General features: G+C 42.2%; 1 protein-coding gene across 14 annotated transcripts in view; it reads left to right on the top strand.

Moving 5' to 3' along the window:
• LOC140489255 (activating transcription factor 7-interacting protein 1-like) overlaps nucleotides 1–15,293 on the top strand; it is a 184,702-nt gene that overhangs the window by 116,750 nt on the left and 52,659 nt on the right. For all 14 annotated transcript variants that reach the window (XM_072588615.1, XM_072588616.1, XM_072588617.1 and 11 more), the window contains 2 exons: nucleotides 9,559–9,674; nucleotides 14,436–14,524. In XM_072588615.1, the coding sequence (XP_072444716.1) occupies nucleotides 9,559–9,674; nucleotides 14,436–14,524 (205 nt within the window). The remainder of the gene's footprint in view (nucleotides 1–9,558; nucleotides 9,675–14,435; nucleotides 14,525–15,293) is intronic.

A 15,293-nucleotide genomic window follows, 5' to 3' on the forward strand; every position in this document is an offset into this window, starting at 1 on the left:
CCAGTTAACGTGTGTCATCTTACCATATTGTTAGAGAATGGATTGGTTTTCTATTTCATGGGATTCCTCTGTAACTACGGAGTCTTTAAAAAAAACAACTTTTTTCAACTTAATTGTGGAAAATAGGTGTCATTGGTCAGCATTTTATTGCCTGTCCCCAATTAAGATGGTGATGAGGTGTCATGATACATTTGCAGGTCAGGGTCATGTGGTTCCTTCAAGTCAAACAAGAAGTAGCGATCCCTTATCCTTGTAGGTCCTTCTCAAGTTAGGAAGGCACTGTCAAAGAAGATTTTGATGGGCTATTGTAGTAGTATTAATTTGTAAAACTGCCAGTTGGTATCATTGGCCAAAGGAATCTGTCATTGTGATCGATGGAGTGCTGATAAATGGTCCTTTGGAGAGTTGAACTCTGAGTGATTTTGGAGTTGAACTTACCTAGATAGGTGAAGAGTATTCGGTCACATTCTTGTGCTTTGTAGGTCTTGGGGAGGACTAGAGGAATACGCAAAAGTTATCTAAAGTACCATTCTCCACTCTGACCTAGTCTTGTTGCTATGGTATTTTAATGACTCAGCAGCTGAACTGAACCAGTCGTAACCACTATAAAGTTGATGGCAGAGGTGTCAGCAGTGGTGATTATCACTAACCACCAAGGAGAGCTAGATTTCTTTTTGAGAGAATGCCTAACATATTAATTGCCACTTATCAGTTCAAGCGTGGAACAGTCCCTCTTCCACAGCTACACAGGCACCACCCCTCACCTTTTTCCTCCACTACATTGACTGTATTGGCGCTGCCTAATGCTCCCCCGAGGAGCTCAAACAGTTCATCAACTTCACCCACACCTTCCACCCCAACCTCATTCACCTAGGCCATCTCGAACACCTCCCTCTGCTTCCTGGGACTCTTCAACTCTGGTAACTGACTTAGCACCAATCCATTTCAAACCCACCAACTCCCACAGGTACCTCAACTGCACCTCCTCTCATACACCCCCCTGCAAAAATGTAATCCCATATCTCCAATTCCTCTGACTCCTCGAGATCTGCTTTCAGGATGAGGAATTCCACTCCAGGATGCCCCAGATGTTAACGTAATTTCCCCTCTGTGATTAATAATGACCTCAACTGCATCTCCTCCATTTCCCACACTACTTCTGTCCTCATACCTCCTCCCCCAACCACAATAAGGATAGAGACTACCTGATCCCCTCATACCACCCTCCAACCTCTGAATCCAGCATATCATCCTCTGCCATTTTTGTCACCTGCAGTCAGACCCCACCACCAAATTTCCATCCCCACCCCTATCTGCTTTCCATAGGGACCATTTATTCTGCGACTCCCTCATCAGTTCCACAGTCTCCTCCAACCCCTCTTCCACACCTGGCACCTTTTCCCTGAAACTGTGGGCACTACAGCACCTGCCCTTACACTCCCCCTCTCTCCTCCGGCAAGGCTCCAAACAATTCCAAATCCAGCAGAGATTCACCTGCACCTCTTCCAATCTGGTCTACTGCATCCATTGCTCCTGATGCCTCTCAGCTGTAGAAGAGACCACAAAGTGCAGACTCTGGGACCGGTTCACAGAACATCTGCACTCTGTACACTTCGATCAACACTACCTTCTGGTTGCCAGCCATTTCAACTCCACCTTGACGATGAATTTGTCTATCCTGGGCCGTCTCCACTGCCAAAATAAGGTCACATGCCAATTGGAGGAATAACCTAATTCTGCTGTGGGAGCTTACAGCCCAATAGTCTTAACGTAGAGTTCACCAGCTTGGAAATTTCCCCACACCCAATCTCATCCCATGTCCAGCTTTTCCTCTCCTCCCCACCTCCTTGACTGGTCCTAACTCATCCATCTTCCTCTTCACGTATCTATTCCACCCTTCCCACTGACCAATCGCAATAACCCCTATCATCCCACCTACTTTTCCCTCTGCCCTATCCCGTCCCTCTATTTATTTCTCGGGTGGGGGGAGGGGGAAAGAGAGGTCTCTCTGTTCTGCGATCGGTCAATAAGTACTAGCAATCGGTCTGGTTCTTTAAGACTTCACACTTTATTACTCACAGCCAGGCATAGATCATCCAGAAACAGAGGTTAAACACTTCTGTCTTCCTCAGAGGAACTGCGCACGTCGCTTGAAACAAAGATATTTTCATACTTAGAGCGGTACAGGCCACAATTACGGTGGCATAGTGGTTAGCACTGCGGCCTCACAGCACCAGAGACCCGGGTTCAATTCCTGCTTCAGATCCTCACATCTCTGGTTCTCTTGTCTGTTTGTGGAATCCAAACAGCACATCAATGAGCAAACTATTGCCAAGTAAGAGCTACTTCATAATGCTTGTTGATGTGACCTTCCACTACTACTGCTGGCTGAGGGTGGACTGTTTTGACCGGTAGTTGGTTTGGGATTTTTCGATATAAAACTCTGGTTCAATGTAATACATACAATAAATTAAGAGCAGGATTAGACCATACCACCCCATGAGTTGCTCTGTCATTCAATAAGATCATGACTGATCTGATTGTAAGCTGACACCTACATTCCTGCCCACCCTGATGATTTTTTTCCACTCCCTTATGCAACAAAAGTCCTGTGTATCTTAAAGATATTCAAAGACTCTGCTTTCACCACCTTTTTTCAGGAAGACTTTCAAAGACCTAGAGAAAGATGTTCACTTTGTTTATTTTAAATGGATGGCCTCAAATTTTTAAACTGACTTCTAGTTCTAGGTTCTCCCAGATGTATCAAGTCTCTGGGCACCACTCAGGCTTAGGGAGGAAGGTGTAGGAGGATGATTCCAAGGATGCAGAACTAAAGTTAGGTGGATAAGTTGTAGAAGCTGCTGCTGAACTCTGAGGAGAAAAGGTTAGATGGCGATATAGATATACTCAAAATCTCAAAGGTTGGTCTAGATTGGGTGAAACTGTTTGCTTTTTGGCAGAAGGGTCAAGAACCAGAATATGTCAAGTTAAAATTTGCAAAAGAAGCATTGAGACTTGGTAAACATCATTGTGTAATGCATCTGGAATGTTTTGTTTGAATGTGGAGGTAGATTCAATTTGGTCTTCTGAAGGCATTTGGGTATTTACTGAAGCGATAAACATTTGCAGAGCTCTGGTGAAAAGGTGGGGGGGGGGGAGCGCGGCTAGATGAGTTGTTCCACTAGCGTTTGCAGAAATGTGATCAGTTGAATGGCAACCTTGTATGTTGTAACCATTTTATGATTTCTGTTATCTGCTCTGTTCTGACTGAAAATGGTTGCAAATGTTTCAACCTGGTCTTTAGCTTTAACTTATTGTACTCCCCTATCATAGAGGATGTTTGTGAAGTCTTCACTTCTGGTTAGTTGTCTTAATTATCCACCACCATTTATGACTACTTGTGGCAGGATCTTAGAACTTTGATCTGAGCTATTTGTTGCAGAATTGTATGCTGCTTCTGTTTAGAATGTCTGTAGTGCTGTAAATAAGGCTCTTTTAGCAGAAGAGGTGTTAATACAAAAGGTGTATATTTAATGGTTGGACTTCTGAAATAATTCTGTGACATAAGCAATTAATGTATTGGTTTGTAATTTAGTTCATCTTAAATAAGATGATATTAGCTGGACATAGGAATGTGGAGTTTGTGGTAGATATTATTATTAATCTCTGATTTTTCTAATAAAAGCAAAATGCTGCTAATGTTGAAATCTGAAACAAGCACAATGTTGGAGAAGCTTAAGTCTGGCAGTATCTGTGGGCGAGAGAAACGGAGTTAATATTTCAAGTCCAGCAGGATTTCTCACTCTTCTGAAGTAGTCCTACTGGACTTGAGACATTAACTCTCTTTTTCCCCCACAGATGTTACCAGATCTACTGAATTTCTCCACAGTACTTTGCATTTTTTTGCAGGTTTCTCCATCTCCTCATTTGCAATCTTTTGCAAAAACTGAAAGAAATTCATACACCAGGTTTGCTTGGAGTTCGTTTATGATTTGACTTTAATGAGGGTACATAGTAATTTGCTGAATGTTGTTTAAATCTTACTGAATGGTTTGGTCTGATTTGATTTATTGTCACATGTACAGTGAAAGAATTTTCATTTTGTGAGCAGTACAGGCAGATCATAATGTATAAGGACATACAGATCATAGGGTGTCTAGACAGTGAGGCATACAAGGTCATGGCCACACAAGCGGTGCACAAAAGCATAATCAACATGAGATTTGAAACTAGAGGTCCATTCAGCAGTCAAATAACAGCAGGGAAGAAGCTATTCTTGAACCCGTTGGTATGTGTCCAAGCTTCTGTATCTTCTGTTGTGGTTCTGTTCGCCGAGCTGGGAATTTGTGTTGCAGATGTTTTGTCCCCTGTCTAGGTGACATCCTCAGTGCTTGGGAGCCTCCTGTGAAGCACATCTGTGATGTTTCCTCCGGCATTTATAGTGGTTTGTCTCTGCAGCTTCCAGTTGTCAGTTACAGCTGTCCGCTGCCGTGGCTGGTATGTTGGGTCCGGGTCGATGTGTTTGTTAGAATCTGTGGATGAGTGCCTTGCCTCTAGGAATTCCCTGGCTGTTCTGTTTGGCTTGTCCTATAATAGTAGTGTTGTCCCAGTTGAACTCGTGTTGCTTGTCATCTGCGTGTGTGGCTACTAAGGATAGCTGTTTGTGGCTAGTTGGTGTTTATGGATACGGATCGTTAGCTGTCTTCCTGTTTGTCCTATGTAGTGTTTCGTGCAGTCCTTGCATGGGATTTTGTACACTATATGTTGGTTTTGCTCATGCTGGGTATCGGGTCCTTTTGTCCTGGAGGACAGCAGACTTCCTAGCAGCACTAGAATGCATACTCAGAAACAATGGACAATCAGAAGACACAAAACACAGTGAGACAAAGTATCGTACCCGATAACAAGGACAAGACAAACACACAACCTCAACACCAAGGAGAGAGAAGCACTAAAAACACTAAGAAATTATAACGTAATCATACTGCCAACAGACAAAAGCAGAATGATGGTCATCCTGGACAAAGCAGAGTACATCCAGAAAGCGCAACAACTACTTGCAGATACCAACACCTACCAAAAGAGTTTGACCCCACCCCACAGCTCATCAATAGGATAAACAACACACTGAGGAACCTGCAAAAAAATGGACAGATAACTAGGTTTGACCTACAGAGAATGAAACCTGAAAGCAACAACACCCCCAGATTCTATGGACTCCCTAAAGTGCACAAACCGGACATCCCACTCAGGCCCATCGTATCGCTATCAGGGACACCATCACACAAACTGGCTAAAGAACTACAACAGAAACTGAAACGCCTGATCAGCGGATCCAGACACTCTACAGTCAACACAGGAATTCTTGGACATCATCAGAAATATACACATAGACAAGGAAGAAACTGGTCTCATTCGATGTAATGGCACTGTTCACCTCTATCGACAGAACCCTAGCCAGAGAAACAATAGCCAACCTGCTGGACATACAGAACAGACAATGAGATGGGGAACCTATCAACAAAGATGGCATACTCAAACTATTGGATCTATGCCTCTCAACACACTTCACATTCAACAACTGAATATATGAACAAATCAACGGCACACCATGGGCTCACCCATCTCTGGACTCCTAGCAGAAGCTATAATGCAAAGATTAGAACAAACTGTCTTACCGCAAATTCAACCCAACTCTGGGTCAGATATGTGGATGACACCTTTTGTAATCATTAAAAACACAGAAATAGAAAACACACCGGATCATCAACGCCACACTCTCAGGAATCCGATTCACTAGAGAGGAAGAAGAAAAGGACAACCCATTCCCATTACTAGATGTGATGGTATAGAGAACACCGAACGGAGATTTCACCACAAAGGTATACAGGAGAGTCACACACAGACCAAGTCCTGAACTACAAAAGCAACTATCCCAACACATACAAACGAAGTTGCATCAAGACACTAATCAAAAGGGCCACAACACGCTGCAGTACACCAGAACTGCAAAAAGAGGAAGAAAAACACCTCTACAATGTATTCGCCAAAAATGGATACCCCCGCAATTTCATCAACAGATGCCTAAGGGAAAGACAATGGAATGAGGACATGCCACAACCCAAAGGACTAGCCATGTTACCATACATCAAGAATATTTCTGAACTGACAGCCAGACTACTGCGACCATTAGGACTCATAACAGCGCACAAACCAACAGCCACTCTCTGGTTTTGCTCATGCTGGGTATTGGGTCCTTCGTTCTGGTGAGTTGTCAATGAAGTGTACAAAATCCCATGCAAGGACAGCACAAAACACTACATAGGACAAACAGGAAGACCGCTAACAATCCGTATCCATGAACACCAACTAGCCACGAAACGAAACATGACCAGCTATCCTTAGTAGCCACACACTCTGATGACAAGCAGCATGAGTTTGACTGGGGCAACACTACTATTATAGGACAAGGAGAAAGTGAGGACGGCAGATGCTGGAGATCAGAGCTGAAAGTGTTGCTGGAAAAGCGCAGCAGGTCAGGCAGCATCCAAGGAACAGGAGAATCGATGTTTCAGGCATAAGCCCTTCAGGAATGAGGAAAGTGTGTCCAGCAGGTGAAGATAAAAGGTAGGGAGGAGGGACTTGGGGGAGGGGCATTGGAAATGCGATAGGTGGAAGGAGGTCAAGGTGAGGGTGATAGGCCGGAGTGGGGTGGGGGCGGAGAGGTCAGGAAGAAGATTGCAGGTTAGGAAGGCGGTGCTGAGTTCGTGGGTTGGGACTGAGACAAGGTGGGAGGAGGGGAAATGAGGAAACTGGAGAAGTCTGAGTTCATCCCCTGTGGTTGGAGGGTTCCTAGGCGGAAGATGAGGCACTCTTCCTCCAACCGTCGTGTTGCTATGGTCTGGTGATGGAGTCCAAGGACCTACATGTCCTTGGTGGAGTGGGAGGGGGAGTTGAAGTGTCGAGCCACGGGGTGGTTGGACTGGTTGGTCCGGGTGTCCCAGAGGTGTTCTCTGAAACGTTCCACAAGTAGGCGGCCTGTCTCCCCAATTTGGAGGAGGCCACATTATAGGACAAGCCAAACAGAACAGCCAGGGAATTCCTAGAGGCATGGCAATCATCCACCAAGTCTACCAACAAACATATCGACCTGAACCCAATATACCGGCCACTGCAGCGGACAGCTGTAACTGACAACCGGAACTGGCAGAGACAAACCACTATGAATGCCAGAGGAAACATCACAGGAGGCTCCCAAGCACTGAGGATGTTACCTAGACAGGGGATAAAATGTCTGCAACACAAATTCCCAGCTCAGCAAACCGAACGACAACAACGAGCACCCGAGCCACAAACCTCCTCTCAAACTTCTGTATCTTCTGCCTGACAGAAGATGTTGGAGGACAGTAGTCTTCGTTGGCAGCCTTTCGGTAGCAACGAGAAGTGTAGATGGAATCCATGGATGGAAGGTTGGCTACCATTATGGTGTGGACTGTGTACACCTGTTTCTGTAGCAAGGTGCCTGAGTGATTTACTCTTAATTGCTAAGTGTTATATATTGTGATACTTGATGGTCTTAATGGAGTTCTGCAGCAGCAAAAGGCAATTAGGTGGCAGTTAGTAAGCAGCTTTGTTTAATGTGCTTACAAAAAGTGATATTACATTGCACCATTCCTTTTCGTACTTGATCTGCAAAACCAGGTAATTTTACACACTGCTTCAGCTTCTATAAATGAAGATGGGTAATAAATATTTCAGATGCCACTACTTTAATAGCAACGAAGATTGTTATGTTATTAGAATACACTTGGTACTTCTCATAGTTTAAGACTCGAACTGTCCTCCACCTGCAGATAACAATAAGGCTTTGCTCTTTGAATTGTACAATCGGGGAGGGCTAATCTTCTAGCTGATGAACTGTGATTTACATTCATGTGCCATTTAAAATTATACATTAGACTACATTATACATTGCTTCTCCCAATGAAGATTTTATTAATACTGAGGCTAGCTAGTGGAAATGTCCCACAGAACAATCTAGATGTTTTAGCAACTTAAATTAACCAGTGTTTTTATGCTGCTCATTGTAGTAATCTCCAAACTATTACCATTCAATGAAGTAGTTTTGAAATTTTTAATTATCCTACACAGTTAATCATTTATGTGGAAATGTCTGGATCTAATTTTATAACTTTTAATATTGAGAGCCATCAAGTAGTGTAAGAAATGATGGCATACTGATAAGTAGGTGAATTTTGATCTCAAACCTGACCAATTTCAAATTATTTTCTATTAGATCGTGATATAGCTAGATATTGAATGAAAGAGAAAACTAGTTTTTGTATTAACTGATTAGTAGAACTCCAACTGCTAATGCTTAAGAAAAGTTGACTTTCTTCATTCTACCTCATCTACTGTGTGGTCTCCTCCTACATTGAGGAGACAGGGCGCCAACTTGCGGAACGTTTCAGAGAACCTGTGGGACCCACACCAAGCAGACCAACACCATGTGGCTGACCACTTCAACTTCTCCTCCCACTCTGCTAAGGACTTGCACGTCCTTCGCATCCTCCACCGCCAAATCCTAGCCATATCACACCTAGAGAGAATGTCTCATCTGCCTAAGGACCCTCCAACCACATGGCATCAACGTCAATTTTTCACCAGTTTCCTCAACTTCGCCCTCCCTCGTCTTATCCCAGATCCAACCCTCCAACTCGGCACCGCCCTCTTGACCTTCCCCTACTTGTCCATCTTTCCCACCTATCCACTCCACCCTTCACTGCCATCTGTCACCATCCCCTGCATCCACCTATTGCCTTCTTAGCTAAGCCCCAACCCCACTCCCCTGCTATTTAGTTCTCTTCCTCTTCCTCCTCCCTCTTCTTCCTCCTCCCACGACGACTACTCCCACTCCCACTCATGAAGGGCTTATGCCTGAAGCATTGAGTCTCCTCTGATGCTGTCTGACCTGTTGTGCTTTTCTGGCACCACATTTTTTTAACTTCATTCACAGTTATGCATCCCTAACTGTCCTTGTGAAGGTGAACTCCCTCAAATACGTGGTCTAGGTACACCCACACTTAACAGTTTCATGTTTCTGACCCAATAACAGTAAAAGTACAGTGGTATGTTTAAAGGTCAATATAGTGTTTGAATCAGGACAGTGCTGGTGGTCAAGCTGCATCCATGTGTATGATGTCCTCCTCCTTCAAGCTGTAAAATCCTGATTTTTGAAGATGCTGTCAAACAAGCCTCAGCAAGTTCCATTCCGTCTTGTAGATAGTGTATACCGTTGCCAGTGTGTGCATAGAATGAATATTAAGCTGATGGATGGATGGGGTTGAAATCGAGCAGGGCTGCTTTGTTTGAGATGGTAACTATCTTTAGTATTGTTGGGACTATACTCATCTGGGAATACTTCATGAGACACTGCCTTAGATTGTGCCTAGAAACTGCTGAATTTAACTCCTTTTAGGGGGTGTTGAGATATTGAGAACATGCAAGTATTTTGTTCGTTTTGATGCATCCATCTTTATTCTATTTTACTTAATTCAGAATTCAACCACCTCCACACCACAGCAATCATCTGGACCCCAGACTACACAACCAGTGTCACCCAGCAAATCCAACAATCCCTCTCTTGGTGCTTCTAGTAGTGTGCCACCTCGCAGGTAAGGAAGCTCTTCATTTTATTCAATAAGTTGTTTAGACATTGCATCTCTATTGTTACGGGCACACAAAATAGTTTTACTGGAAAATAAAATGTTTTGGACAACATTTTATTCCATAACCTTTTGCCAAGAGCAGTCTCAGTCCCTTGAACCTTTGATATTGAGTGCCAGACTCCTTGATTTGTCTTCTCTGGTAACTCAGCAGTCTTAAGCCTATAACCACAGTTCTTTGTGCAGAGAGAACAAGTGTTGCCCTGAGGGGAGGAGTGTGCTTGAACCAGAGTTTCTGCCTGCTCCTGTTTTCATTACTTTGCATATTCCAATTTTGTATAGGTCATGGGTACTGTATTTAAAATAGAAACTTTTTGGGTACTTGACAGCTGCACAAACTACGTGAGGATAGGAATTTCTGAAAGTGTAAATTGGATTTGCAAAAACCTGCTCCATTAACCGTCAGTTTAGGTTCTGCTAGGACCATTCACCACCTAGTCTCAGTACAGCCTTGGTACAAATATGAACAAAAGATCTGTGCTCCAGGGATGAGGTGAGAGAGACTGTCCTTAACAGTTCATCGGTAGTGAAATAAGGGCTCCAAAATTAGGAATTTGGCAAGATTCTCTGCTGATTGGAGTCAAACCTAGCACAACAGAAGATAATTTTATTTGTTGGAGGACAGTTATCTCAATCCGAGACATCTCAAAAGGAGTTCCTCAGGATAGTGTCCGAGGACTGACCATCTTCACCTGCTTAATTTGGCCTGCTCTCCATCATAAGATCAGAAATGAGATGGTGCTGATTTGTGCAGTGTTTAGTGCCACTTGAACTTGGGTACTGAAGCAGCAGCCAGTGTCCAAATGCAACAAGAAGCGGACACTATCCAGGTTTAGACTAAGTTAAAAATCACAAAATGCCAAGTTTATAGTCCAGAAGGTTTATTTGAAAGTACAGGTTTTCAGAGTGCTGCTCCTTCATCTGGTAACTAGTTGGGCAGTATTATAGGACACAGAATTTATAGTAAAAGATCTATGTGTCATACAGTTGATGAGATGTATTGAACTGACTAGTGGTAAATAACATGCCACACGTGCCAGGCAGTAGACATCTCCAACTAGATGTAATCTAATCAGTGCTCCATGACAGAGTCATACAGCAAGGAAACAGCCTTCAGTCCAACCAATCCATGTCAATTGTGATGCCAAACTCAACTAGTTCTGTCTGCTTCTCTTGGCCCATATCTCATCAAACCAGAACTGGGCTAGCTGTATAAATAGTGCAGCTAGAAAAAGAGGTCAGACTCTAGGAATCCTGTAGTCAGTAATTCACCTCTTTGCACCCAGTTTACCTTGTGTGGTTCCAACAACACGCATGAAGCAGTACACCTCGAATTCAGTAGTAGAGGGACTGAATTTTCAGTAGCAGAATTGTATATTCTCTACAAAATGACCTGCTGAAGTTCATCAATGTTCCTTGGACAGCACCTTCCAAACTGTGTAGAAAGATGAAGACATATGTGGGAACATTACCTTCTCTGCATGTTCCCCTCCAAGTCACACATCATCCTGACTTAAAAAAGTATTGCCATTTCTTCAATGTTAGTGTATCAGAATTCGAGAACTCCATTCCTAAACAAATGGACTGCAGAAGTTCAAGGCAGCTAACTTCAACTTTTCAAGGGCACTAAATGCTTGATACAGCCAGTGAAGCATACATCCCAAATGAAGTTTTAAAAGTTTGCTTTATATGATGCTTTAAAAAAATATTTTTTAAATTTTGGTTGAGAATCCGCAAATCCACAATGGAATTGCAATTCTTGCATTGCCAACATTTAAACAAATTGAAACAGCAATATTACATGTTGGACTTCAGCCAGTTAGTTTGAGGGTCATTTGTAAGGATTGGGGAGGGTGAGGAAATGTTAAAATCAAATATTAAAAAGATTTATAGTTGCTCACTTTAAACAAATTCAATAAAAGTGGGAAGAGATGTGGTCTCAAAGGGAAATCCTGTTAAACTAATTGAATGATATTCCCTGAAGTGTGGGGCCACATTTTCAAGATGAGAAGAGAGATTTTAAAAAGAGATGAGGCAAATCTTTTACACACAGGGTGGTTCAAGTGTGGAATGAACTTCCTGAGGAAGTGTTGCATGCAAGTACATTAACAACGTTTAAAAGACTTTCAGGTGGATACGTGAATAGGAAAGGTTTAGAGGGATATGGGCCAGGAGCTGGCAGGTAGGACTAGTTTAGTTTGGGGCAATGTTTGGCACTGACTGGTTTGACCGAAGGGTCTGTTTCCTTACTGCATGACTCTGAGTAATGTGTTATGGATAAAGTCTGTAGATGAGTTATCCTTGGAACTTCCAGAAGGCATTTCGTAAGGTGCCACAAAAATTATTGCAAAAATAGCTCATGGTGTAATGGGTAACGATATTGGCATGGATACACGATTGCCTGACAGCAAAAGTAAGGCTAAATGGATTTTTATCTGATTCCAGAATTTAGTGAGTGGAATCTCTGTGCTGGGGCCTCAACGTTTTACAATTTACTCACTAACTAACTTAGATGAAGGGAGTGAAGGCATGGTGGGCTAAAGTCACAGACAGCACCTAGGTAGAGTATGTTGTGGAAAAGACATAAGGAAGTTGTTTGCAGGTTGAGTGAGTGAGCAAAGAAAAAGTCTGGCTGGTGGTATATAATTTTAGAAAATATGAAGATGCTCACTTTGGTAGGATGATTGAAACTACATGAAATGGGAAAATACCTGCATAATTCTGAGGTGCAGAGGAAGTTGGGTGTTCTGGTGTATGAGTCAGAAAAAGTTAATCAGGTACAGCACCTCCTAATAGGATGCTCTTTATTACACAAGGAATTGAACATTTAAAAATAAGGATTTTGTGCCTCAGTTATACAGCACATTGGTGACTCTGTAGTTTTATCTGTTTATTTCTGGAGGGATGTAGATGCATCGAAAGTGGCTCAGAGGAGATTTACTAGACTGTTACCTGGAATGAGTGGGTTTCTCTTAGGGTGGGCAGACTGGACTTGTTTCCACTGAAGAGTGAGGGGTGACTTGATCGAAGTGCATAAGATTCTGAATGGTCTTGACAGAATGTTTGTTTCAATTTGTGGGTCAGTCCAGAATTAAGGGACTTTGCTGAAAGGGTGACCCCAAATATTAAGAGTTGTTCCATGGTAGTTAAGGATGCATCTCGCAAATGCTGTGAAGTTCCCATTTTAAAATAGACTGATTAACAGAACACAAGACTTGTTAAGAACAATTCATTGATCAAATGGGCTAATTTTAAGCCATAGGAGCAAAAGTAATTCATTTTATGATTACTGCATGAATCCCAAGATCACATTGTAAGAGTGAAGACATTTAGGTACCGAAATAGATTATTTTACCAGTTGTCTGTTTATGATGCCAGCTGATGGTGATAATTGAGTGAACCTGACTTGATGGACCATGATTTTTTTTTCCTTATGCAATTTGACTAAATTAAGTTTGTTTTAAAAAGAGAGGAAACAGATCATCTGTGAGAGTGGTGAACCTGTAAAATTCTCTGCCATGGGAGCAGTTGAAGCCAAAACAATGATTTCAAGAAGGAAATGGGTATAATTTTTAAGACTAAATGGCTCAAAGGATGTGGGAGGCAAAGTACAGAACAGGCTGCTGAGTTGGATGATCAACCATAATCATTGAATGATGGAGCAGGCCAGAAGGGCTGGATGGCATGGTCATGCTCCTGTTCTGTTTGTTACCCTGGTAGTCATTCACTGAATAGTTTCCACAAGACTGCCAATGTGCTTGAAGCAAAAGAATGAGAGTTTCTTACACAAAGAAAATAGAAAAACAAACTGTTAAACAATTTGGAAAAATTTTATCATTTTAACAGCAAAATGTAGGATTCCACCCCTTCCCAGGAAATATCCTTGCAGGTATCAGTCCCAGCGAAGTATAACTGTCTTCATTTTTAAAAAATATTTAACTGAAGAGGCCATAAGTTTCCCTTTAGACAATTTTCTGTACGTTCCCCAGACATAATTCTGTCTCCCTGAGATGCACAAAAGCTAACTTCCTGATTTTGAAAACTTTGAAGCTGCTAAGCAGCACATCTGGTATGAATCTTGCTACTTGTATCTGGTCATGCCACCTGGGTTTTCTTTCTCGTTAGCCTGTCCAGTCATTTAGCTTAAGTCACATGGTTTTTGGAAATGCTACCTACTCTGCCTGTTTAAAGACATTTTTCATAACCAGAAATTACCTCCATAGAATTGAAAACCAAAGTAAATTGCTTCCACAAGTTATCTATCCAGTTTTCTGCACTTCACCCATGTCATTTAAAGCTTCCTTTTAAGTGTTTTATTTGCCTTAAATATGCAGTCAACATCAGTAGTCACTAATTGGCTGAACCTTTTATTCAGTCTCCCTTTTTAAGCTTATAGCACTAATTTTAAAATTGTGTCTCCTTGTTGACTTCCGCGATAGAAATAATCTATCAGGCATCTCCTTATTGGTTCTCCTTTCCAGCCCCCACTTACCTATAAATCATCTGTTCTGGTTATTTAGGAAAATAGATTCCTTTTTGTTTGTTTTTTGTTCAGCTCCAAGGCAACCAAGCAAGCTTTATTTCTAATGAGAGAAACTTTGAGAAAATCAGCAATCCATGAAAAACAAGAATATGATAACTTTGGAAAATCTCAGTTGCCTGATATTGGTAGATTCTTGTTTTGAGATTTCTATATCCAATTTATTTCAGTGGAACAGTAAGGCAGATGCTGGACTTGCGAAGGAATATGGCAGACAGTGTAGCATCGGGCCAACAATCTGCAAACTCAAGTAGTACAGGTACGTATAAATAAAGTATCCCATCAATTAGTGAGTTTCAACAGCATTTTTAAGACAAGTTTTTCACTTAATGAAAATACCTGTGCCCCCCCGCCCCGCCCAAACCAGGCCTCAACGACATCCTGTGCAACCTCAAAATGATATCCCAATCCCTGAATGCAAAAGTATGAAAATTTTTAAGGCACGTGTTAAATGCCACCTGAACTACATTGTCTACCTGTGATGCAAATTTAAAAGAATTATGTCCCTGAACCCTTAGGTCTTTGTTCTAAAACACTACCCAGGGCCCTACCATTAATTGTACGAATTCTGTCCTCCTTTGTTTTACCAAAATGTAGTACCTCCCATCTATCCAAATTGAACTCCATCTGCTGGTCCTCAGCCCATTGACCCAATTGATCACAATCGCTTTGTAATCTTAGATGACTTTCTTCACTGTTCACTGTAATATTGATTCTGGTGTAATCTCCAAATTTCTGACCATGACTCCTATACTTTCATCCAAATCCTTCACAAATAATGATTATCAAAAGTGGATCCAGTACCAACCCCTGTGGAATGATGCTCCAGTCTGAAAGACAACTCTCCACCATCACCCCCTCTATCTCCTGCAGTCAAACTAATTCTGTATTCAATTAGCAAGCTCCCCCTGAATCGCATGTGATCTCACTCTACAAGTAGCCTCCTATGTGGAACCTTGACAAAGGCTTTATAATTTTAATGTCTTTCATTTGACCAAGAGGTTTGAATGCTTGTAGATGTGCAGTCT

The sequence above is a fragment of the Chiloscyllium punctatum genome, chromosome 18, assembly GCF_047496795.1.
Source record: "Chiloscyllium punctatum isolate Juve2018m chromosome 18, sChiPun1.3, whole genome shotgun sequence".
NCBI lineage: Eukaryota > Metazoa > Chordata > Chondrichthyes > Orectolobiformes > Hemiscylliidae > Chiloscyllium > Chiloscyllium punctatum.